The sequence below is a fragment of the Larimichthys crocea genome, chromosome XVII, assembly GCF_000972845.2.
Source record: "Larimichthys crocea isolate SSNF chromosome XVII, L_crocea_2.0, whole genome shotgun sequence".
Classification (NCBI taxonomy): domain Eukaryota; kingdom Metazoa; phylum Chordata; class Actinopteri; family Sciaenidae; genus Larimichthys; species Larimichthys crocea.
The window spans coordinates 17,026,348-17,051,090 of record NC_040027.1 but is presented as its reverse complement, the minus strand read 5'-3'; the positions used below and the strand labels follow the sequence as shown (position 1 = coordinate 17,051,090).

The 24,743-nt window shown below is 44.2% G+C and overlaps 1 protein-coding gene across 4 annotated transcripts; it reads left to right on the top strand.

Annotated features, from left to right (window-relative positions):
* Positions 1-1,140: 1,140 nt before the first annotated feature.
* zbtb7a (zinc finger and BTB domain containing 7a) lies at positions 1,141-24,273 on the top strand. Of its 4 annotated transcripts, none has more exons than XM_010733194.3 (4): positions 1,141-1,246; positions 12,836-13,399; positions 14,259-15,163; positions 17,286-24,273. In XM_010733194.3, exons 1-4 carry the CDS (start codon positions 1,196-1,198, stop codon positions 17,719-17,721), a joined length of 1,956 nt encoding a protein of 651 aa, XP_010731496.3. In that variant the 5' UTR covers positions 1,141-1,195; the 3' UTR covers positions 17,722-24,273. The 4 variants fall into 4 exon arrangements, with proteins under 4 accessions (XP_010731496.3, XP_027145767.1, XP_027145768.1 ...); XM_027289966.1 differs by lacking the exon at positions 1,141-1,246 and adding an exon at positions 3,021-3,193; XM_027289967.1 differs by lacking the exon at positions 1,141-1,246 and adding an exon at positions 4,273-4,444.
* The last annotated feature ends 470 nt before the right edge of the window (positions 24,274-24,743 follow it).

The following is a 24,743-nucleotide window of genomic DNA, read 5'->3' as shown; positions in this document are numbered from 1 at the left end:
AAACATCAACAGATTTTAAATCATCTAGGCAAATCAAATTTACACTTTAGTTAAACACTTTAGGACTTTGCTGCTGGTGTCAGGTCAGACATTTCTGGGTTGGGCCATGGGTGCTGCACAGAGACGAAAGTACTCCTATTACTAAAGTATGCATTCAACTTTACTAAAGCAAAAGTACAACAGTGGGATTGTGTAATGTGAAAGCATACTTAGTAAAAGTACTCATTATGCGGAAAGGTCCATTTCAAAATCATATATATATTATGTATGTGTGTATATTGGATTATAATTATTGATGCATTACTGTGTTCATCACTTTAATATTGCAGCTGGTGAAGGTGAATAGAATTTTAATGACTTTATTTTCTGCTAGGTAGCTGGTAATATTCCCCCTGAGGATCAATAAAGTTTTATCTTTATGTGTAATACATCTTTATTTATTTGTTGACTGTATTTTGTATTAATAAACTGAATCTGCCAAGTAACTAAAGCTATCAAATATATGTAGCGGAGTACAAAGTACAATAGTTCCCCCAGAGACAGATATAGATATAATAAAGTACCTGAAATGGAAACACTCAAGTACAAGTACCTCAAAATTGTACTACAGTTATGATTCAACTGACTTGCTGTGGGATTAAATGGACTACATCATGCTTAAGTGTCAGTGATGCTGTGCTGTACAGAAATACAGGATGTAGATGCTGTCTCCAAAGGATCTGCATTTTACTGTTTAACTTTTTCCTGAGTCTTTGTACATGGGGAAGTTGCTCTACCAACTGAGCTGAACGACACCCCTACTGTATAACTTTTTAGACTACTTTTTAAATGTGCCATGGCCTCCACCATTCTTTTTTGTCACTGTGCTTGTTTGTGTTTTAGTGTTTATTTGTACTGCTTATAGTGAAGTAGAAAACTTTGATGGCACTTCCTACGCTGTCTCTTCATTGTGTGACACTGTTTCCTGTTTTGTACTGTTCTGTTTTGTTTGTTAAAATAACAAAAAAAAAAAGTTCAATAAAGAAATTGTGCTTAAGTACTTGAGTAAATGTACTTAATTACTTTCCGCCACCTGCTCCAGCCCCCGTTTCTGATTGGCTGACAGGTGTCAGTTAAAATCATCCAGTCGTGCAGGTAACGTGCATGTAACCGTGGCAACAGTAAAAACCTATTCTTAATTGTGCCGCTTTGAGAGATGGATGACGGCTTGAAGACTGCAGATTCCTGTGTTTTAAACCATAAAATGGTAAGTCCTGTTAATATTTCTTTCTCACTTACATATTTAAAATATTTATAATTCGTTTTTACTTCAGCGCCATCGTTGTTCAAACGTGGCTAACTTCAGCTAATTACCAGTTAATGAGGAAAGAGTGTTGTGACAGAAATATGAAATATAAAAGCAGTTTGTGCCTCGACAATATTATAAGTCAAACTTCAGTGTAACTCGGCATTATAACCCACCTATGAAGTGAATATTGGTTAAACTTTCCCTGGACTTAAACAAGCTAAATATAGGCCTACAGCCACAGACACATTTATACTTTTCAGTGACTGTTTCAGCTTCTGTTAGTAGGTCAAAAGGCGATCCATATTCGGGGATTTTTCGCTAACTGCCTTCTTCTTTTTTCTTTCTTTCTTTTTTTTGGCTAGATTTAATCAAAACCATCATTCAGACAGTAATGACAAACACAGATCTGATGTGGGGTGTCTGGAGTTGGAGAAGACCAGTTTATATTGGACTGAAAGGCGACATTGCCATAAAAATGTCTGACATCATCTCAGACAGCCATGGGCTGAGAGAACAACTAATTTTGACTGTGGATAATCAGGGCAAAAGTTGAATACTGGGCAACTTGTGTAAATATAATGTATTTGTACGAAAGTGTATATTCTGCTGTTTTAATGCCACTTAAGCTGCAACGTATCCACCTGCACCCTCTTCACTTAGCTTTGCAAATTACAGCAAAGGATGATACCAAACGTCCAAATACTGCAATTCATGTGTGTTTCTGACGTTTTAAAGCTGTGATTCCCCTGTGCTTATGCAGAGACAGTGCTGAACAGTGCCCTCTAGACAGAGGGTGTGTCACTACCTCTCCCTGCCAAATAGCCCCTTGATTCCCCTGCATGGTTATCTGTGCAGTGCCAAACCAGTGACGAGCCCTGCTGCACCGTAGGACAGGACTCCTATAACGCTGGAGCCAAAAAGGCAACTGTTTACAGGCAGCGACACTGTGAAAAGTACATCCTGTCAAGTGTGTGTATGAAATCTAGGATTTAAATGTGCTTTACAGAGGTGTGTTGGAGATGGTTTATGGTGCAACAGAATCGTCGAATACATCTTGTGCTCCATCCCACTCCGTGGCACAATGGCTGGCTTGCGCTCACTGAGGGGGCGTGCGGGTGGGCGGTTGGAAGTGGCGCAACATCAAGTGCAATGGCTGTAAATTTACACATGGGAACTTGCCATTCCCCACAGTGAATAAGACACTTTTCAACTTAGTAATATCTTCTCTGATGCCTCACCTGTTGGAGCTTGGCAGGTATTGTGTAGAGAGGCCGAGCCAGAGAGTGTATCAAGGGGGTTGCTGGCAGCCCCTACTGCATGTGCTGGAATGTGCCAAGGCTTGCTTTTGGGGTGGGACACCATGACCTCAGGCAATAGGATGGGTGGGTGCGACTCTACTCACATAGAAATGGAAAGCAGTATTGAGAGATGAGGCGGGTGAGAATTGACAAGAGTTACAACTAATTTATCCTTCAAACCAAACATTTTGTATTGAGTGTCCGCAGAGAGGGGAACGTTGGCTGACGTTCACCGTGAAACCACAGGGTGGGAAGGCATGGGTTAATGATTTGTGTCATCTCAGATTGAGTTTATGACTTTGACAACTGTCCACTTTTGAGCGCAAAAGAAATTTCCACTTTACTTTTGCTTTGCAGAGGGAGGAGGGGGGAGGAGACGGAGGGGGAATGCTGTTTCTTTAAGAGAGAGGGAGAGAGAGTGAGTGAGAGAGAGAGAGAGAGAAAGGGAGGGACCTCTTTGCCCTCCAGAAACCAGGAAGGGAATTGAGTTGATCTGCTGCTGCTTGGTTAGCGCATACGGGGCTTTAAGCTGCACAACAGTGAGAGGGAGAGGAGGAGAGGAGAGGGCTGAGCTAACCCACAACAAGCTTCACCACGGCCATCGCAGGTGAGCTAAAGGCACCCTGCCATCCCCTCGCTGTCTGCCCTGGGCCTGTCGACCAGAGGGGAGCAGGGCAGAGGAGGAGAGGAGAGAGGGAGGAATGAGGGAGGGGGACAGAAAGGAGAGCAGGGTGGGGGGGTTGGCCGGAGAGGAGAGGTGGGTCGCAGCAGTAGTCCCTAGTCAAGGTTCCTCTTTTTTTAATCCTCCTAAAGTACTTCCTCTGTACTGCTATTTACCTCTGGGGAATCTTGAGATAAAGTTTATAGGATGTGTTCAAGGCATTAACTTTTCAGGCAGGTGGAAGCACTTAGAGAAGGAGGAGGTGGTGGTGGTGGTGGAGGAGGAGGAGGAGGAGGAGGGGGATGGGGGCTCTCGAGAGAGGGTGGGGGGTACTGAACGAAGGGAAGGAGGAACCAAAAATAATTCTATTGGACAAGATAGAAGCAATAGCAATAACTTTTTGGGACAGTCGCGAATGAAATGCTCAGTGTGGGGCAAGTTGTGTGCTGTGTGCGCTGGGCATGTTGTAGAGGCATTAGACTGTTTGCAATAGGAATAAGTCATAATTTAGGTCAGGAGTTTTAAGTGTGTCTGAAATGTCACTGGAGTGTGCGCTGATGAGAGAATCCACCTTGGATGTTTGGTTGCCGCTCTGACAGTAGAGGCTGAAATGATTTTTTTTTTTTTTTTTTTTTATGCGAAGCTTGGCCCTGTTTGATGGCTGGTCTGTACTTTAATACCTGGCAGCCTGCTAGCAACATACTGTAGTGTATAATTCAGCCCTGAGTGCTTACGTTAGAGCAGGCTTGGAGATAGTGGGGGTGGTGAGGGCAGAGAGAGCTGGGACTGGTAGTCCACAGCAGGGGCTGTAAAGCAGGTCGAATGGGGTTTCAGGACTCTATATCCCAGAGTGCCTTGCCCTTGGCCATCCAGGAAAGGGAACAGCCGCCAGCCTATCCCGGCAAGGAGGTGTGGTGAGTGAGCAGCTGTCAAGCCAATGAGAGCAGGGGATGCAGAGCTGAGTTGTGGGCTGAAAACAGAGGGGGGTGGGGTAGTGGTGGTGGTGGTGGTTGGGGGGGTGGAGGGGGGTAGGTGTCTGTTTGTGTGGGATCAGGCAAGGGCTTGCCTGTATGACTAGGGCCACTCGCAAGTTTCCTGTCTGGTAAAGCTCTAGCCCTGCCCAGAGACGGAGGCAGCAGAGCTGGCCGGCAGGCAGGGGAGGCAAATAGGGCCCGGGAAACATTTTCTGCCTATTTGGTAAGCACTCCAAAGACATCCACACACACACATACACACACACACACTGTGTCTTTAGACTGTGACTGAAAGGAGAAGAGAGGCGAGCAGAGGGAATAAATACCATAGCGTGTTGTGTGTGAAGGAGAGTGAGAGAGATGGGGCTTGATAGAGTTCAGAGTTCTTGACCCACTTGCAGATAAAGGAGGGAATGGCAAATAGGTCAGTGCAGAGCGTAAGGTGCTGCTCAGAGAAATAGTTTTTGTCCTGAAGTTTTCATTCATGTCAGCCGAACTTTTTAACTATGCAAGCTCGTTGTGCACCAGTGCTGTTTTAAACCTATTACGACACAATATTCTTTTAATGTTTTCGTCTACCGCTGTGATTAAATGGCACTGCTGCTATTATTAGTTGAGTGAAAAAGATAAAGACAGTTGCACATCCTGTACTGCTACTTTAGAGGTGTTAAAGCAATTCCACAAAAAAAACCCACTGCATCAAATGTTTGCTAGGCTGTGGCAGAGCGACCATGCTGATAGCTGACAAAAACAGGTGGGGTGTTGGGTAATATTTTGTTTGAGAAACCCCAGTAAGTGACATCTCTTCCTGCTGAAGAGGAGAATATGTGACACATCATGTGACAACTTGATTTCACTGGTAGGGTAAGCTGCCTTAATGCAATATTAAAGTAAAACTGAAGCCGTGGCAACTTTGTGCACTATGCTCTCTGATTGATTTAACTTTTTCTCAGCTACTCACACCATGGTTAATCTCATGACATCTTTTTTTTTTCTCCCACTCCCCTCGCTCTCTTTACTCAGTAGTATCTTGTGAAAAGCAGATTGTAATCTCGCCTGTCATGTCCTGCTTGCTTGTGGCTCATGGGTTGAAGACTTCACAGGAACCCTGACTGCCTTAGTCGATAACCAGATGCATATTTTTTGGCTTTGCATACTTGTTGAACCCGTTTTTTAAAGCGTGTGGGCACGGAGAGGGTACAAGAAGCACAGTTCATGAAGACGCCCAAATGCTGGGAAAGTGTTTGGTATGCTTCTGGGCAAGAGTCAGCAAACAAGGTTGATGACATTTTTATTCAGTTCGTGTCACAGAAAAAAAAAATTACATAAATATTATGATGCCACCCTATATGCCACTTTGCAGGTGCTACAACGAAGGAAAGGTACAGTTAGTTCAAGTAAATTCCAGCAAGAGGTTAAACTAGGACGCCATATGTGTTTGTGTGTGTGCTTGTGTGCATGCGTGTGTGTCTGTGTTACCAACAATAGACTCCAGGGGAATTGCAGGGGACTTCAGTGGCTGTGGGCAGGTCCAAGACACCACCCATCAATTTGGCGGTGAGGCTGAATACAGTTTGATATTCCTGTATGTTTGTGCCTACACCACTATGGCCTGAAACTAGCAGGTTCAGACAGACTGAGAAGACAGGTTGCGTGATGTCGCCGTGGCAGTTTGAGGCTTTATTTTAGAGTGAAATGTTGGCTGTATACAATGCACTACATGTAATAGTCATTATGTTTGTTCAAAGTTTTGTTCATGTGGTCGAATGATGTATTGAAGCCCATACCGTGGAATCAAGATCTGATTCTGATTGTTGTTTTTGTACCATACCGACAGTATATCTGTGCTGCTAGTCTATCTCCATGTGTTTGTTTGTATCTGTTGAAACATTTGTCTGCAGTTTGAATGCTTTCATCTGCCTCTTCCTTGCTGAATGCAGCTTCACTTCCCCCTAATGTTTGGTTCCCCTGGTCAGCTGCTCAGTATACCACAGCTTCCAGCCTGGCTAGGCTGATAGACAGACCCCTCTCTGTTGTTTTTCTGTTGTTGTGCTGAAGTCTAGGGGGAGTAAAGGGGCTTCTTCTGTTCTCTTCTGGGACATTTATTATGGAGAGGCCAACACAACCTGATCAAATTAGAGTAGGAGAAGAAAAGGCTGGGATGTTTTTTAGGATGGGGGTAAAGAAAGTCTTGAATTTTCACACTTTTGGAGCTAGATGATGCCTTTTGGTGATATGTTAATTGAAGGTTATGTTGGTATTAAACACTGTAGTGCAGAGATATACCAGTACAGATGTAGCAAAACTTCCTTTTAATTAAGCAGAAAGGCCAACTGATCAGGAGGAGGGATATGTGACCAGTATGACTCTGTCTGCATGTTGATTTAGTGAAATGGTTTGGGATGAAACGAGAGCGAAGATGGGCGGGTTGCGTGAGATACAGGAGGGTGGGTGGGTCTGCGCTGCTTTGCCTCCTCAGCAGTGGAAAGGGGAAGTGGGTGATGTGGTGGGTACTGTGCAGTACAGAGTCTGAGACAGAGATGGAGCAATGATGAGATGAGAGCGACAGATGAGAGGAAGAGGGGGAGAGAGAGAGAGAGAGAGGGTCAGACAGTAGGGACAGAGAGAGCAAGCAAGCAGAGAGCTGGTCATCTGATAACAGAGCGGGTTCTGTTACACGCCTGCCACAGACTCACAGGAAGTTCTCTTTCCCTGTTGGGCTGCGCATGCACAAAGTGGCGCAGCCGGGGCACATTAGGTCTGCGGACCAACCAACTGGCCAGCTTGAGTTCTGATGGACGACGCTGCGCTGGGGTGTAGTGCTGTTTCTAAAGCCATGTGTTAGATTTTGTTACACTTCCTGGTTGGCAGCATGGCAATGTCAGAGCATGTTACTCAGTCTAAAAGGAACTCAGACCGTGGTTTTATTACAGTGCAGCTTGTGAAAGACTACTGTCTCAAGACATGTGTTGTCGGACTCGAAGCCTTCACAATGAATTACAAACCAGAAGACGACATTATAACTGGCATTAAAGCAAATAGTCTTGTAGTTATTATTGTGATATTAATCTTTACTTAACAAACACTAACATTTGATAACATCACTACACTGTTTCTGTTTCTGTTTGTTGTGACCACAAAAATAGAGATGCCTGCTGCTATACCAAAGCCACTCATGACATACTACCTTATTTAAATATGTTTTTGCTGGGGGTACAACTTGTTTGTATGTTGTCTTGTTGTTGCACCTTCTAGTGAAGTTGCACTGGACATGAACTATATTATAATACAGTGTTTCTAATATTTCGTCTGCTTCATTTACATATGTAGGAGCAAATATGTGTTTTACAGTGTAATGCAATCCACCAAAACAAACAACAGACTGAAAAATGACCTCAGGATTCAGTCACTCACTCTTTCACAGTCACTCTTTCTGTTATTGTGTCAAAACTATTTTTTAAAAAAATGTCAGTTTCGCAAAAGTAGTAATTCACAGCTGTCGTACTGAATTGAATTACACTGTGGGTTTGTTTCTGTTGGTTTTTTGGCACTCTTTGTATTTGCTAGCCTGTGGCTAAACCATTATGATACAAACAAGCAGGAAAACAAAATTTAAACAAATTTAGAACGATGTGAGAGATTACATGAATAGTAAGAAGCAGTTACAGAGGCCCACTTTTCCAGTTCTTTTGCAAACTGGCGTCACAAAACGTGTATCTTTACAAGAAGATCGTGAAATCCCCTGCTTGCTTCCTCACATTAAACTTTGCCCGAGTTGTGGGTGGTTACCTTTCCTTCTAATGAAGCAGGTTACACCAGGTAACTGAATGAGATCTGAGTTTATCATTGACATCTGAGCCGGATTCCTAGGCCACCATACGCTCAGGAGTTATGAGTGAGCTTGTGAGTTTAACGCCCTGCCTCACCCACTACCTTTTCACTGGCATTGTGACTGTGTTTTGGCAGCACTTCCTGGTTAGTTTCTAGTAAAAGCTGCCAGACTGAGATCAGCCCTTGCAACTTCAGTTTTATCAGTCACTTGCCCCCCTTCCTGCTTCTCTCCCAATATGACCAATCAGGTTTCCTTCCACTACTGGCAGCAGTGAGTCACTTGGCTGTGACACTTGCTCAAAATCTACTTTTCCTAGGAACTCCCACCCCTCCCCCCTCCCCATTCCGATTATCTTGCATTATCTTGGTCCAACCTTGAATCCTCTTGACCCGAGTGAAGTGATTCCTTTGCAGCAGGGCAGGTTCGGCAAGGTTGTTGCCATAGAGGCCAGTTGAGATAGTCAGTGAAATGAGGACAAGGGAGGAAAGAGGAATGATAAAGAAATGGTTAGGGGAAGCGTGGACAGGAGCAAAGGGCCAACAAAACTCTGTCACTTGTTGTTTCAAATCCAGATTTTTCTCTTGTAGTCCTGGCTTTGCTGCTCTATTTTTGCTCCTTCTAATCTTTATACAAACACTTGTGTTGGTTGAAATATCTGAATTATTCTGATAGCAAGTGAGCTACTGAATGCATAAAGTCTTAAATTGGGAATAATCTGATAGTTGTTCTCTTATAAAAGCAATAAGATAATAACACTTCACAAGGCGTTTGTTATAAAGTTAACTGCTTTCTATTTCAGCACTAAAAGGTGTCCCATCTGTGCTCCATTAACATTTATGGTTTAAGGGATCAATGATTCAGTTATGTTCGCTCTGATTAGCCCCTCTTGAGGTTGAGTTGGTCATTATTTTTGAATTCTGTATTATCTTTGAGTCAATCAGTTTTTGCAAGTTTAAGAAACTAGTAACTGAAAGGAGACCAAAGGGAGGGCCAACCAAAAGGTTCCCTAAATGGAAATATTAAGTGCAATACTCAGTGTTTGTGATAGTAATTCTGTTCATTGTCCTTTTCTTGAGTTCAGTAAAAGTCTAAAAACTTTCTAGTTTACTAATCTCAAAAAGGTGCCGGTAAGTTATTTATTTTTACTTGTCTATCTAAGAAACATCTGAGGTTGCACAGGGTTAACAGTTTGTTCCTTTGTATTTAGGAATGACTGGTATGTGTCAGCCAAAGACAGAGATACTTTGAGAGTGGAAATTCTGCAGTCCTTCCATAGATGATGCATATCAGGCAAAATAAAACCACTTTTACTAACTGCAGCCACAACCCGATGTCAACGTATTTGTCAGAGAATGACAAGCAAATTGGGTGTGACTGCACTGGCATAGATATTACAGACACGCACGCTCACAGCACAGTCAACTCAAGTAACAGCAAAACGGAAACTGTTTTACAGAAGACCGTGGTTGGTTGTTTCGTCCCTGAAGCGTAGTTTTGGTATCTGTCCTTGCTGCATGTAGATATATGGGAAGGGGTAAAGGGGAGGGACGTTACGAATGAGATGGAGGTGATGAGGGCGGATGGCATGGGTGGGTCCTATGTTTAAGCAGTTGTTTGACTTGCAAAGCAGGCCTGGGTGCTCACGAACAGGGTATTGAGAAAAGGCCCTTTCCTGGAAGTGGAACACCAGGGACACGGACAGTTGCTGTGCTGCTTTGTGCCGGGCTGCAGGCCTTGTCACCCACAGGCATGAATTAGTGATAAGGAATGTTTCAAGCCATGAGGAGGTGTCAGGATCAGGTTTGTTGCACTGTGTTTCCTCTTTCTACGTGCTCTTTACAGGTTATTCGGGGACAGGTGGCTCCTGCATGCAGAGTAGTCCCTCCATGCTTTGTTGGCAATGAATTGAGTGTGTGTGTGTGTGTGGCTGTGTGTGTGTGTGTGTGTGTATTTTATCTCCTCTCAGCTCAGCGTCTTTACCCCACAAAGCCGCGACCCAGGGTCAGCTGTGTATGTACAGAGGATAACGTGCTAGGCAAGCTTGCAGCAAAGCCATTACTAGTGCAGGTGCTGTGTGTCTGTGTTTGAGAAAAGCAGGTTGGCTGGGGTCTGGATGGGCTCACAGAGATCTATTTCCACCTGTGAAGGACATGACCGGGTAGCCATGTGGTTGCCCTTTCTCTTGCTATTTCTTCCAACTCCATCTCACTCTGCTCTCTCTTCATCCCCTCTCTCCTCTGCCTTCTCGCTTTGTCTTTGCCCTTGCCTCCCTCCCCTCACTCAGCATATTCAGATGAGGGGTTGGATAATAAAATTTGCTCATGGCATGTTTGATAGTCTGTTTTCAACAGAGCTTTGTGCGAGACATTGGCAGTGTTTGGAGAGGCTTTGTGGTCAGTTGCCTATCAAAACTGAATGAAGTGGAAAGGAGCGAGAAATGATGTAACAAACCAGTACTCTAAAATATCACCTGTGTTATTTGAAGGTCTTTATTTGAATGTTCTCTTTATCTAAATACTTGGCTAAATGAAAACAATTATTGACCCATTTAGAGAATCATGATAACTTTGACGTCTGCTCTCCTCCTCCTGCCTTTTTTATTATTTATATTTTTATTTTTTAAGACTTTACATAGCTCTGACCTGTGGGCCAACTGCCATGTTGCTAGATCTCAAGGTGTGGAGGCAGATAGGTATTGCTTTTTACAGGTGAAAACAGCTCATGACAGAGGCAAGAAAAGGAAAGGTAAACGCAGGTGAACACAGGTAGGAAAGAGGAGAGGCAGCCAGGTTAGGCAGGTTTGGTAGTGGGGTGTAGCGTACAAACATACCAGGAGGGCTCGGAAGGAATGTCATTTTAATGCCTCACTCTTTTAGAGAGCAACACGCTTGATGCATCCCCCCACCCCCTGCTGGGTCTCCCTGGCAGATGGAGAAAGGGGGGGGGGGTCTATGCTCTATGTATGTGTTTATGTGCACGTGTGTTTTGTGCGTTATTGATGTGTCCGTGATGTTACAGTCTTTGCATGTGTGTACGTGTGAGAGTTTTAATACAGAAATCGACGATGGCTTGTTTTGTTGAAACCCCCCTCCCACTGTGCAGGCTTCAGTCGATCATTTTAATCTCCCCCCACGTGTGAGCGAGGGGACAGCCTTTCCTGAAACTTGGCACACAGTACAGGGTGGGGTAACCAGCTCAGACCGGATTGACAACCTCCCTTTTTAATACTGTTCCCTAGCAGCTTGTTGCGTGTCCTCTTCCTCCTCCTGTGGAGTTTTTCCACAGGGTCTGCTCTGGCAGCACTCCCTCCCTCCCTCCCCCCTTTTCCTCCACCTCCCTCGGTCTCCTCCCCAGCTCTCGACTGACACAGAGAGCACGAGCTGCACAACCCAGCTCCCAGCATGCACTCTGATCCCCACTGCCCTCTGCCTATCTGTCCTCCACGACCTCTTGCTTGGTTTCTTGCATGAGCGCGTGCACCGTGCACACACACCCATAGATGTAGGCATGTACACAAGGAAACAGGCACCAAGCCACCTGCACACACACACGTACACACACACACATAAACATCTTCACTTAGTCATTCTCACACACATGGAGCTATAGCAGGCAAAATGTATTCAAAATGGTTGTGAGCCCGTATTTGTTCATCACCATCAGAAGCTCATTTATTGCACACTGTCACACTGCTGTTGTTTGGTTTTGTAGTAAATCGGTAAATACACCTGTTGTTCCAGTAGATTTACTTTAAAAACACCATAGTGCTGCACATCTCTGGTTTATTTCCAGGTTATTGGGAAATTCTCAAGGCTCTTGTGTTGCGTGAAAAGGACTAAAAATGTTTGAACTGGCTGTTTTTAATACTTGATTTTCTGAAACTGCTTATGTGACCTTAAAACAGAGTTCAACATATGTGCAAAATGTAAATTGTAGACTGTGAAGTTCAGTTTCAGGTCAGGCATTCATAGAACACAAAATGACTTTCATAACTTTATTTAGTCAGTTTTGGATTTTGAAATATCATAGTGAAAGGTTTTGATCGGTATAGAAGCTTTTGTGATATTAATGAATAAAGATGACTCAGAATGTTTTAATTTAAAGGTCAGAAGAGTTTACAAAGTTTTTCTACAGTTTATTTGCATGAACATACAGTTTAGGGTAAAGAAAATTAATGTAAACACTTGCCAATTAGTAGTATTCATCAACCGCGCTGTATTATATACTGTTTTGCATCAGTTTCCGCTTGTTTTTGTCGTTTCTCATTGTTGTTGCAGTTCGTCTGTGTTTGCCAGATGTTGACACCATATTAAACCTTTTTGTAGTCTTTTTTTACCTGCGGTGTCACATCCTGCTATGAAAGCTCATATATCAAAATGCTGGTTACCAAACCTGTTTCATAGCTGATAACAATGGTAATTGACAGGCAACCTGATATGATCTAACTTTGTAGATTTTGCTTCTTCAGAGTCTGTGTGTGTGTGTGTGTGTGTGTGTGTGTGTGTGTGTGTGTGTGTGTGTGTGTGTGATTTGCCTGCCCCCTGTATCTTATGAACTTTGAACTAATCCCTTGTACTTAAGATTTTAAATTATAAAACTGTGACCTCCACGAACGTTCTGCGTGTACTGGATTTTGTTCCAAAGTATTCTGGTGTATATTTCTGACTGTGGCGAATCAATTAATCAATATTCCTCTCTCTCTCTTTATCCACATAAAGAATGTCATTAACTCATCTGTTATTTGTCTTTCCCCTCCATCCCATCCCTCTATTCAACCCTCAGACAGGCAGACGGACAGACGGCAGGACGGATACACGGGTGGGGGCTGTGCTAGGCGGCTCGGCGGCAGGCTGGTGGAAGATGTCGTCAGGAGCCGGTGGGAGGGGCGGAAGGCGGCTCAGGGGGACAGCAAGCAGCGGTGGTGGAGGAGGGAGAGGAGGGGCAGGGGAGGCAGAGGAGGGCCCCGTGGGGATCCCTTTCCCTGAGCACAGTGCAGACATCCTTGGCAGCCTGAACAAGCAGCGGCTCAGCGGCCTGCTGTGCGACGTGCTCCTGGTTACCCAGGACCGGGAGTTCCCAGCGCACCGCTCCGTCCTGGCATCCTGCAGCTCCTACTTCCACAAGCTCTTCACTTCAGGGGCCGCCGCCGACCAACAGAACATCTACAACATCGACTTTGTGGCGGCGGAGGCTCTGGGAGCATTGCTGGACTTTGCCTACACCGCCACATTAACAGTCAGTCACAGCAGTGTGGCTGATATCCTTGCCGCTGCACGCCTCCTGGAAATCCCACCTGTCCAGGACGTCTGTACACACCTGCTGGACACCAAAGTGCTCTCCCCGCCGGTACAAGACCATTATAGAACTAAAAGTGACATGTGTTAAAGTCGAATTTAAGCTTTGAGATTGACCCGCTCTGCCCTAATGAGTTAGTGACACCATAAGCAACCCATTGTAAGTGTTGAATGAATATATAGCAAAGCACAGACCATCTAAGATACAGTACAGTTCATGCTGAGTGGATGTGTTGTGGAACTGGAATAACTCATTCAAAATCAACTTCTCTTAGGGAATGAGGTGTCTGGTCTTCATACCATCCCCTTCATTAAATAGTCAGCATAGTCAAGCTTACATCATGGTCTTTATCAGTCTCTCTCACTATGCTAAACACACGCCCACAGCCTTGGGGTTAGTTCAACACTTACTCATTCTGAGCCAATAGCGTGTGCAGAAGGACAGCATGCTCTTTCTCAGACTACAGGCACAGCATATCACAGCTCCAGCTTAATACGATCAAGAGTAGCTGTGATATGCTGTGTCTGAATACATAATGGTCCACATCATGTGATCATCACAACTACACTTCACTCTGATGATCACATAATACACGTACAATACAAGACCTTGTGTGTTGTTGTTGCAGGTTTTTTCCATACACACACCAGTTAGCAATGTGTTTTGCCAATTAGTTTTTAATATCCTCATTACACATGCATGTGCTCACAGGCATGCTTAACACATAGGGATACCCAGATAATGATGTGCTGATTGGCATTATAGTTGTAGATTTAGGTCTTCCTGGTCCGTCTTCATCTTAGCTGATGTGCCTCATAAAATGTCCCCTTTCTTTTTTTTATGCAAAGCTTTCACTGATTTGAAATTTCTCCTTCACTTACTCTCTTTGTTCCCCGTCATGTTTCACTAGGCGGGCAGTGAGCGAAGAGATGAAGATGAAGATGAGGAGGGGAAGGGCAAAGGAGGCAGGGAGCAGGGGAACCGGGTGCGGGCCCGGGAGTACCTGGAGTACTTCCAGAGAGGGGCGCACTGGAGCAGCAGCTGCAGCACGCCAGAGCTCAGGGACCTGCCCACACACCTGCACTTTAACCATGGTAATGGCGGCGCACCCAGCAACGGGGCTTCTGCTGGCCCTGGTGAGTACTACTCCCCCCTGGCCCTCGCCTTGGCCCAGGCCCCCACACAGGATCTAGAGGAAGAGGATGAGGATGATGAGGAAGACGAGGACAGGGAGGTGGTGCAGGGAAACGGAGCAAGCCTGGGCAAGCCATCTTACTACCCTCCATCCCAAAATGGGCACTTCTACCTCCCTCCTGAGTCGAGGCTGGGGCAGGAGACAGAGGTGGAGGATGGAGGTAGGGAAGTGATGGTGAGGGAGAGAGGTTCTGCCAGTGCCCTCCTGCAGCAGATGATGGACTCCATCGAGAGGCAAAAGGAGCGCGCTACAACTGGGGAGGAACAGGGAGATGGGGACGACCCCGACATGGAATTTTACTTGAATTATTTTAACAGCTCGCAGCCTGAGGATATAGCTCCTGCTGCTGTGACACAGGGAGTGCCGCCGCTCTGGCTATCACGGGGCAGAACAGGCCAAGAGAGAGTAGGAGGAGGAGGAGAGAGGGGAGTTGGGGAGAGAGGCAGTGTGGGTGGAGGAGGAGGAGGTGGAGGAGAGAGGAAGATGCGCTCTAAGGCTTTCCAGAAATGCCCCATATGCTCCAAGGTCATTCAAGGAGCAGGCAAACTACCCCGCCACATCCGAACGCACACAGGAGAGAAACCCTATGAATGCGCCATCTGCAAAGTGCGCTTTACCAGGTAAGCCCAATTACTGAAGTGCCTACCCCATGTCACATGTACTAATAGTCTTGGACTTGGCACTGTAGACAAACTGCCAAGCAGTGGGAAACACCACCAAGCCAAGAGCAGGAGTCTTTAGCACTAACCAACTTAGCTTTGAACTAAGGAGCCACACACAGTTTGTGAATCTAAAGGTTTACCTTGATAACTGATTGACTGAGTATCCCTAAGCATGTCACATCACAGCCAAATGCTAATCAAAATGGCATGGAATATTCCAGCTCTGAGAGAGGGGATCAGATGGTTATAAAGGTCTGTTTTATTGTGACAGCCTTCATAGCAAAGTCCTGGAATTTTAACGTAGGGGTCCTATAAAAGAAGGCTGTGCCATGGTAGTGTTATCTAGTGGAGGGCTGCTATAAAGTGGTGTGTCCTGATACAGAGGGGGGTTACAGGCCCTGGTTGGTGCTCTATGTGCACCAATGCAGTAATTTGAACTTTTGATCTCTGGTTATGTTGATTATTGCCCACGGCAGAGTAGTTACACCACCCACTCCTCTCTCTCTCTATCTCTCTCTCTCTCTCTCCTTCTCTCACTCTCACTCCTTTACCTCTCTAATGAAATCTTCCATGTGCCACTCAGATAAATGTGGCAGCAAGTGCACATGGTTTCCTCTTATTTAGGAGCCCTGCCTATTCCTTGAAATTATTCCTTTAATTAATCTGTGGAATTGTGCTGGTAATAAAAGCAGCAGGCTGGAAATATCCAGAACCTCTGCTGGCATGGCAGGTAGGGAAGACCAATCTGTATTTGCCTTCCAGCTAAATTCGACCGGCAGTGGGCAGGGGGTATTGTAATCTTAATCCTGTTTGATCAGGGTTAAGAGTGTGCCTCGCACGGTAATAAATCACTCTGTCCTTTAAATAATTCACCTCTGTCAGCGTGCCACTTTGTTCCAAGGCTTTGGCCTGTGTGTATGTGTGCGCACGCATGTGCGTCTTTCTCTTCACTTACGTACATTTTCTGTTTCTTTCTGTGTTAATTTTTGTATTCGGGACACACCTTGTAGAGACCTGTGAGACCTGCCCCGGGTTTATTTGTTTGCTTGTATGACAGCTAATCCACTTACATGGCATGAGTGTGTGTCTGTGTGTCCGCGTGTGTGTACGTGTGTTCAAATAGAGTTGTCTTAACTATGCTTGTTTGTTTAGGAGCCCTCTGCCCTGGGTGCAGAAGGGTTAGACGATTAAAGAGCTCGGGAGCTTGAGAGATAGTAAGGGCTAAAAGGGGGGGAGGGAGGGACAAGAGTCAGATGAAGGCCAAGGCAGCCTGATAAAGTTTAGTGGGCGTTGTATCATCGCTAAGTAAAAAATGTTCCGGGATGTATTGTGTTGACTTAGAGAAGTCGAGTCTGACTGTTGTGTTTATATTTGTAGAACTAACAAATTATTGTAATGTGAGTCTTTCATAGCAGCTTTTTGATTTGCTAAGAAGTGACACCTACTCTTAAACAAAGTTCAATTAAATTACAGCTTCTGGGGATAGAACTTGGCTGCAATATTTTTCAGACTCATCTATAATTCAGTACTACTCGACGATAAACTTCGAGTTTTCAAAATGATTTTTGGAATCGTTTAGCTGCAGAGGACATTGACATGCGTGCATTTCTCGGATCTGTCAATTGTTATGGTGTCATCCCCAAAGAAAAGTTACCAGAAATCGTAAAAATGCCAAATGATACAGTGAACATTGAGCTTTCTCGTCAGTCCACAGTTGCGCTCTTGTGTGCAATTACACAGATAAAGATGTAAAGTTTATGGCTTCTCCTTAGTTGGCCCAACTGCTCTCACAGAATAATCGCACTGGAAGACTTCCAAAAGATGGCTGTTTAATGGGAAATAAAACCATCCAAATCATATTAAGCTGACCACTGTACATGTGAGAATTAATAATATATTTTGAGTTCATTATTTTGTATGATAGCACATAGCCTGATTAGTAACCGAGGCTTTAAAAGCAAACCTGAAGCGGCCCGTGTGCGCTGAGTATATTCAAATGGGTGTGAGCCGATCCTCTTCAGCATTTGAATTTTCTATCTGTGTATTCTGATGTTATCTTGTTTATTTTTCTCCCTCACAGGCAGGACAAGCTCAAGGTTCATATGCGAAAGCATACAGGAGAGAAGCCTTACCTGTGTACGCAATGTGGAGCCGCCTTTGCCCACAACTACGACCTGAAGAACCACATGCGTGTACACACCGGCCTGCGCCCCTATCAGTGCTCAAGCTGCTTTAAGACTTTCGTGCGCTCGGATCACCTGCACCGCCACCTCAAGAAGGACGGCTGCAACGGCATCCCGTCTCGACGAGGACGAAAGCCTCGGGTGCGAGAGCCAGGGCTCCTTGATGCCCCCTTGGGCCTGCTGAGCCCCGGCTCTGACACAGGCCCTGGGCCTCGTACCATCAGGGGACGGCGGCGTTCGGAGGCATCCTCAGCGGCAGAGGTGGATGGGGCTGCCGGAGCCCATGCACACAGTCCTCCGCTGCAGGAGTTGGCAGGGGAGACAGGGCCCTGAGACTGCAGGGGCAACAAGGACACTGCTGGACACCATAGTCACTCTGCACCGCCTGTGAGACAGGCCAGTGAACAGAAAGGATTTAAAACATGCAAAGGCAAACTTTAAAAAAGAACAGAACAACTAACTATTCCTCTATAAACCAAATCAGGGTGTCACAAAAATCTAATCTTTATATTTCTTTCTCCTTTTACTTTAGGAAATGGAGTAGACTTGCAAGCACTTGAGTCAGTTTATCTGTTAAAGAGCAAAGAACGCTTCAAATCATGCACCCATGACGTCCACTTTCTGGGCCATTTCTTTCTTTATAATATTAGGGGTTTTATACAATGGCATATGTGCTTAGGCAAATGTATGATAGATACAAAGAAACTCTGAGCAACTATGCAGTTGATTTAGATTTTTATTGGTTTTGTCCTCACAGCCTTCAAGCTGTAAGCAAGGTGTCTATCAAGCACCTTCTGGCTGCTGTACGGGTGAAGCGAGGACAAATCCTCCCAGTGAAAACAACTCTTTTTCTATTCTTTTGCAGGTCTGAAATGTACAGTTACCATAGAAACAACATTGCCACAATATGGCATATGCAAAGAAAAAGTCACCACAATTTTGATGCAACAGTTTTTTCTCTCTAAATGTTCCAGAAAGAATCAGACGAGGGTTTGATTGAAGTGTTGCTTACTCTATAAAATGCATTTTAAGATTCTATGGTTTGTCTTATCGAAAAAACAAATTGATGTTGAGTCAAATCCACTTTAATGGGGGCTCTTCAATTGCAGGACTAGGGAAATCGAGGGGTGGAGGGTTTGTGTTTTTAAAGCACTACCATCGTCAATGTATCTGTTGGCTTGACTACGTTGCCTCTTATCCCTCACAACCCTGCAATTTCAGCATTTCTGTTTTCCCTTTTTTGATTTTGTCTTAATTTTTTTTGTCGTTCCTTTTTGTTGACTGCTTTGGGTACTTGACACTTTATAATTGTATACATGTATATACAGCAGGTGGTGATATGACATTGGTCCCCTCTTAATGCTGAGGTGTACTTATCGGGTTTTTTCCTCTTAGGCTTGATGTCATATTTCTGACAGAGTGAAGCTTGTGGGTGGACGAAACAAACTGTATGAATGTTTGATGAAAAAGAAAAAAAAAAAAAACATTGAGTCACCCATTTGTCCTAAACTTAACACTTGACATGTATAGTTTCCTGCCCAAAGGATGAGGGGGTCGAATGAATGAATGTGCTTAACTTTGTGCAGTTTTTTCGGAATCTGTCCTTGTGTGACAAGGCGCGGGTAGCATTTAACCAACCGCAGGTTAAAGGAATGGCAGGGAGCCCGAGTGAGAGAGTGACAAAGAGTACGAAGAAGAGATAGACGAGCACCTTTTTTTTTTCTATGTTTGCACAGCTTTACTAAAGATATCCAACAGAGCGAGAGTGAGAGAGAGGTATATTTAAAGGAAGTGGGCTGGTGTTGGGAAAGGAGTGAGAGGAGGTTTATGTATCATGCTTATTCCAATCTTTTTGCCCTTGGGACCACACAACCGTGAGGCAACCTGTATGATGAAGAGAGCAATAAATACCTGTCCAAGTTGGGAGGCCAAATAGGAGTGCAGCTGCAGCTGGTTGATGGGGGAGGGGAACAAGGGAAGGGGAGGGGGATCTCACAATGTCTGTTGCATTCCAAAAAATAATCTCCCCCAGCTCAGCCACGTTTCCAGGCAGGAGGGGATCAAATCAGGCCTTTTCTCTCCCTCTCTCTCCCTCTGTAGTCCTCTAATGCCCCCGAACCAGCCTGGAGGGGATATTATTATATTAGAGCCTGGTGTTACTGTGGGTAGGACGCCTGGTGCAGGCAGTTTTTAGTGTGTAAGTGTGTTTACATGTACGTGTGTTTGTGTACATGTGTGTGCGTGTGCGTGGCAGCTAGGGTCGCTCTGGCCACATCATCACTGTGTGAGTCAGCCACAGCCTGTTCAAACATGCACCCTGAGCTGCCAGCCCCAATGCACTTTCTCTGTCTCTCCCTCACACACACACACGCTCACACACTCACACAGTCTCACTCTCACTGGGTCCAGGTATCCTGTGGAGAAGGGGAAAACACCAGAGCTGACATATCTGTTTGAATATTGTCAGTGGCTCCATACATCTGGATTTGTTAGTCTTAAATTAAGCAAGCATTAATGAGAAGTTGTGTTATTGTACTCCAAATCCAATGTTATTTTCCAAACTAGGACGTTGAGCCTTTGAGTAAAGAACAGAACATGCATGTGATTCAGAGCCCCCACCCCCCTATACTTTCTGCAGTAGTGCTGTAGTTCAACTATCAGTCCTTTGCACCTTAATTGGAAAGAGGAAGTTTATGAATGCACTTTGTTACTGAGGAGGGCACTTTTGTCAACGAAACGGGTACTTTGAAACAAACCAGTTGCAAATGAGATCATTCCTTTCGTCTGTCCATGGTGAAGCTGAGCTCCATCACTGGTTTTGTTCAGGTTTTGACGACAAGCTGCCAAAAAATTTAAACACACGAATTCAGATCTCTAAAAGAGACGCCGGGTGGATTCAGATACAAACACGTTGGGTTTTGTGACCTTTGAGAAAAAGAAAAAAGAAAAAGAAAAAACGACTAAATTAATCCATGTAACTGATTGCACTTGAAGTTAGTTGTTAAAAGAAATCTAGTGAGTCTTTGTGTCTTAATGTAAAGGAAGAAGATAGAAGGGGGGAGGCAGGCGAAGAAGAAAGGGCACTGTGTGTACGCGTGTGTTTCTTCCGTGCATGTGCACAAGCGTGTTTTGCTGGCTGGCAGGCTGGAGGGTCTCAGGACAAGCTTGGATAAACAAACTCCGTGTCTACCCCATCTGTTCACCAGCTACTCTCATAACTACACGTGTTCTCTGAGGAACCACAGTGATAATAGGTCCACGGTACCACAGAAGCAAAAATACCATATTGTAAAACAACTCATTGGACAGTTGCTTGTTTACTTCACGGCTCTCTCGGTGCAGATTTACATAGCTCTTCGTTTACCCTCATCGGTCATTGTCAGGGGTTGGTTAGGTGTTGAGAGTTTTAGTTTCTATTTTTGCTACTCTGTTATGATAAAGATGGGGTTTATTAATGCACAGTTTGACTCCCGCAGGCAGACCAATATAAGCTGGGTATGTCTGCCTGGTTTGTGATCTTTATGTAGTGGTACTTGGTATGGACTGCTTAAACCCATTTTGTCTCAATGTGGCAGAAGTGAGCCATCTTAAATATATGTTTGTTTGGACCTTAATATTTCCCCAAAAAGTCTTATGTTGTTTGTCGATTAACCAAAGCTTTTTTTCCCCTCAGTCTTAGTCTATTGCAGACTAGAGATATTGAAAGTATGTCTATAATTTATTCAGACTGGGCCTCCCTGACTAAGCCACACACAGATGCCCTCCTCTTGAATACATATGCAGAAAAGTGTGTGGAATCATACAGATATTTACTTGAGTTCGCTTTCTCTCGCTCTTTGTATCCTTGTGGAGAATAGAATCAGAGGTTTAAGGATGTATTGTTTTTTTTCTGTCTGTCTACACTCGTTTTTTTCTTAAAATGACGTGTTGTTCTACAGCTATTTTTTTTTCTAACAATTTTACATGGCTGTGCGTGTGTGTGTAAGCGTGTGTATGCGAGCAAGTTTGTGTGTGGGTGTGGGTGTGTTTGGGTTGGGGGTCATGGTTTTGGGTTGCTGTGCCAGGAGGGTGGGGTAAATGGGTGCTTGGGTGGGGTTATGGATATAAAGCCTGATAGCACTGGAAATGGTGCTTTAGCTGAGAGAGCAAAAGTTTGCACTAATGTTAAATGTCCTTGTCCTGCTTATGGGAAAAGGGCAGGAGACCTCAGAAAGGCCTGCGAGTTTCCATGAGCACAGAGCAGTGTGGTTAATACTCAGTGGTCTCATAAAGAGTCCATCCAACCCCTCCATAGAAATAATCATGTACAGTATATTAAGAAATATACAGACGTCCAACAACAACAAATACCAAAGGAGAACAAATGGCTTGCTGTCAAGTCATTGGACATTTTTAAGCTACCAATCTAATGTTGGATTAATAGTGGTTTATTGTTAAATCTGAAGGCTCTTAAAGAGATTCTGGATGTAACTTTAGATGGAAACTACAAGTGGTGTGATGACAGAAAATTATGTTTGCTCTTTAGATTAAGAAATATTCCAAATATAAAACTTTTAGGTTCTTGAAAGTAGCAAAGTCTCCGAGAAAAATATTCAAAATATTTGAGTTTGTCCTGAACTGATAGCTGAGATGTACTGTGTGCAGGTGCCAGAGATGCTTTGTTCAATTTCAGAGATGGGATTTTATCAAATTTTTTTTTAATGTTCAGTCAACTGAATAATAATGAAATGATAATGAAAAATATTGTTACTGTTAAACACTGTTATTTTGATCATTGATGAATTGAATGAAAGAGGTTTAATTCAATTGAAAAGTTCTCTAGTTGAAGCAGACTTGGACTCTGTGGCCTTGTCTGTCTAAGCAGCACTAAGCTTTTTTTTATTTTATTTTTTCTTTCCAGACAGTCGTATTGTGCGGTGTAGGGCTGAGGCTCCCACTCACCAGGTGGACAATGCAAACATCAAGGGCCGCAGTGTGCCTTACGTGGACAGGGACTGACGAAACTCAACTTCTTTTCTCTTTTTCTTTTTTATTACCATATTTTAAAAAACAAAAGATAAAACTGATTGGCTCGGTACTGAGATTGATCGTTTAGCTGTATAAGTTTCTGTACTAGCCACAACTTCAGAGCTGTCTCAGCCTCTATAGATCCACAACTGGTGTGTGCCCACAGCCTCAGCCCCAGACCAAGGTTACTCTGACACAGGCTACACTGTCTCAGAACACTTGCAAGTGTTTTTCCAAATTGACCTTGATGTCTTTCTTTTTTTCACTATGCTGTTATCAAAGATTTTTGGTGAATCTATCTGAGAAGGCCATAAAACAAAGACGACCAACAACTATGATAACAATTCTAACTGTAAATAATCAAAACGAAGCAGGACGGGGTGACTGTTAATATTGAGATTCAGGAGATTCAAAGGGGGACTATTTGCTTTGCTTCGTCATTTTTCCTGCACACCTGATTTTTTTTGTGTGTGTGTGTTTTCCATCAGGCTCTTGATGCACAGCAAGCTGAGCGCAGCATATGCAGTACGGCACTATGCACAGTGTGGCTCTGGCACTTACACAGACAGCCCTGGGTCCTTCAGAGAGGCAGGCTGCTGTCTGTTGGCTGCTCTCAGCCAAGTGGGGACAGTTTGCACTTGGAGTCTTTCTCAGTCTCTGGGGATACAAAGGTTGGCATACAGGGAGGAGTATTAAATATGGGTGGTAGGGGAAGGCTGGATGTTGTTTTCAGGGATGAGGTTAGAAAGCCCAGGTGACGGACTTATTTGCTGAGCAATGGTTCAGTGCCGGTCCTGTAAGCTAGTGGGAATTGCAAGGCCACAATATGACAAGAATTGTAATACAAAGGAGGTCACCACAGATTTCACATTGGGGAACGGCAACAAGGAGAATGTTGCTGATCTCTTTTGTCTCTATGTAAGTACTACTCAGGTGGAAAATACACTGCTATGCATTGGGTTTCAATGTCTGCTAAGTTTATGGTATGTCTAATCACCCTCCAAGTTCTTTCTCTGTCTTCGCCTTTCTTGTTCATACCAATATTTAACATAATAGTTCCCAGAAAGATAAAAGCAGGAACAGTTCCCTCATTGTAAAGTGGCTGTGACCAGCCTATTTCTCCATCTAGTATTGATCCAGTCAATTGTTTGTTGGAGGGAGGGAAGCCACTGGAGATTCAGTCTTATTAGTCAGACTGTAACGTTTCTGAAAGGAGATGGGGTTTGGAAAAAGCATAGGGGAGGTGTGTGTTCTCTTACTTTCTTCTCCCATTGGTCTCCCTGTCTCTGGACTCTGGAGTCTACATCTTTGCTGCCGACTGGCCTTTGATCAAAGATCACACACCCTCAGCAGGGGAATCGACAGGAGAGAAAGGAGGGAGAGGGGATTGGGATGAGGTATGGAGGAAGAGACAGTTTTCAGTTTTCAGTCACCTAAAACCAATTTAGGATACATTCCATAACTTCATACTGTGATTCTCACTTTGGAGTTTTTGGCAGGTGGGAAGGATGTGAGTTGGAGACGGCAGAAGGAAATGGCCAACACTTTGCAGTTGGCTGTTTCAGTCTGTCCGTCCAGCCTCACTATCCCTCTACTGTGTGACAGACAGACATGTAGACAGACAGTTCAAAAGCCCCCCAGCGTATCGCTATCCAACTGCCTTTTTTCAGCTTCTGCGATTGTAACAAAAGCACTTTGCGAAAGGCCATCCTGAATTTTGTGTGCTTTTATTTTATGGTTATCACTATTGTTATTATTTTGTTGTTCCTGTTGATGTTTGTTTTTTTTTCTCTCGGTGCAGATGATTATTTAAATGCAATTTTAAAAAACAAAACAAAAAAAAAAACAACAACAATATGATGGAAAAAGAAAAAAAAATCAAAAACTTGAATATTTGGTATCTGGATCGAAGGTGGTTGGAGCTGCCGCCTCATCTGGACATAAACAAACACATCTCTGTTATACTACCACCATACCTGTTATATGCAGCTTATTGCATAGTCACACAAAGGTAGGGGGGGTTACAGGACAGATCTCCCCCTACCTGCTCTCTGCTTATTGTCTCAGATCTTGTTGGGAGAAAGGTCATTTGATCTCATTTTGGGAGACTCCTTTTCTTGAAAAAGAAAACCTGTATAACAGTTGCAAAGCTTTCTGAGAAGGCTAGCTGTGCTGAATGTTAAACATGCAGTGTTGTATCCACTGCAGAATCTCTTTGTCTGCAATAATGCCCTGTCTGTTTAATTAAAGGCTGGATCTGGTATCCATATAGAGCGTAAGTGATTATGAAAGACAGATGAAATGGCCAAATGACCATCATGCACTTTTGCAAATCAGTACAGAAAAAA

Coding starts and splice junctions, on each gene's coding strand:
- zbtb7a (XM_010733194.3), top strand. CDS start 1,196: ATGGATGACGGCTTGAAGACTGCAGATTCCTGTGTTTTAAACCATAAA. Junction 13,400..14,258: donor CCAAAGTGCTCTCCCCGCCG/GTACAAGACCAT, acceptor ATGTTTCACTAG/GCGGGCAGTGAGCGAAGAGA. Junction 15,164..17,285: donor TGCAAAGTGCGCTTTACCAG/GTAAGCCCAATT, acceptor TCTCCCTCACAG/GCAGGACAAGCTCAAGGTTC.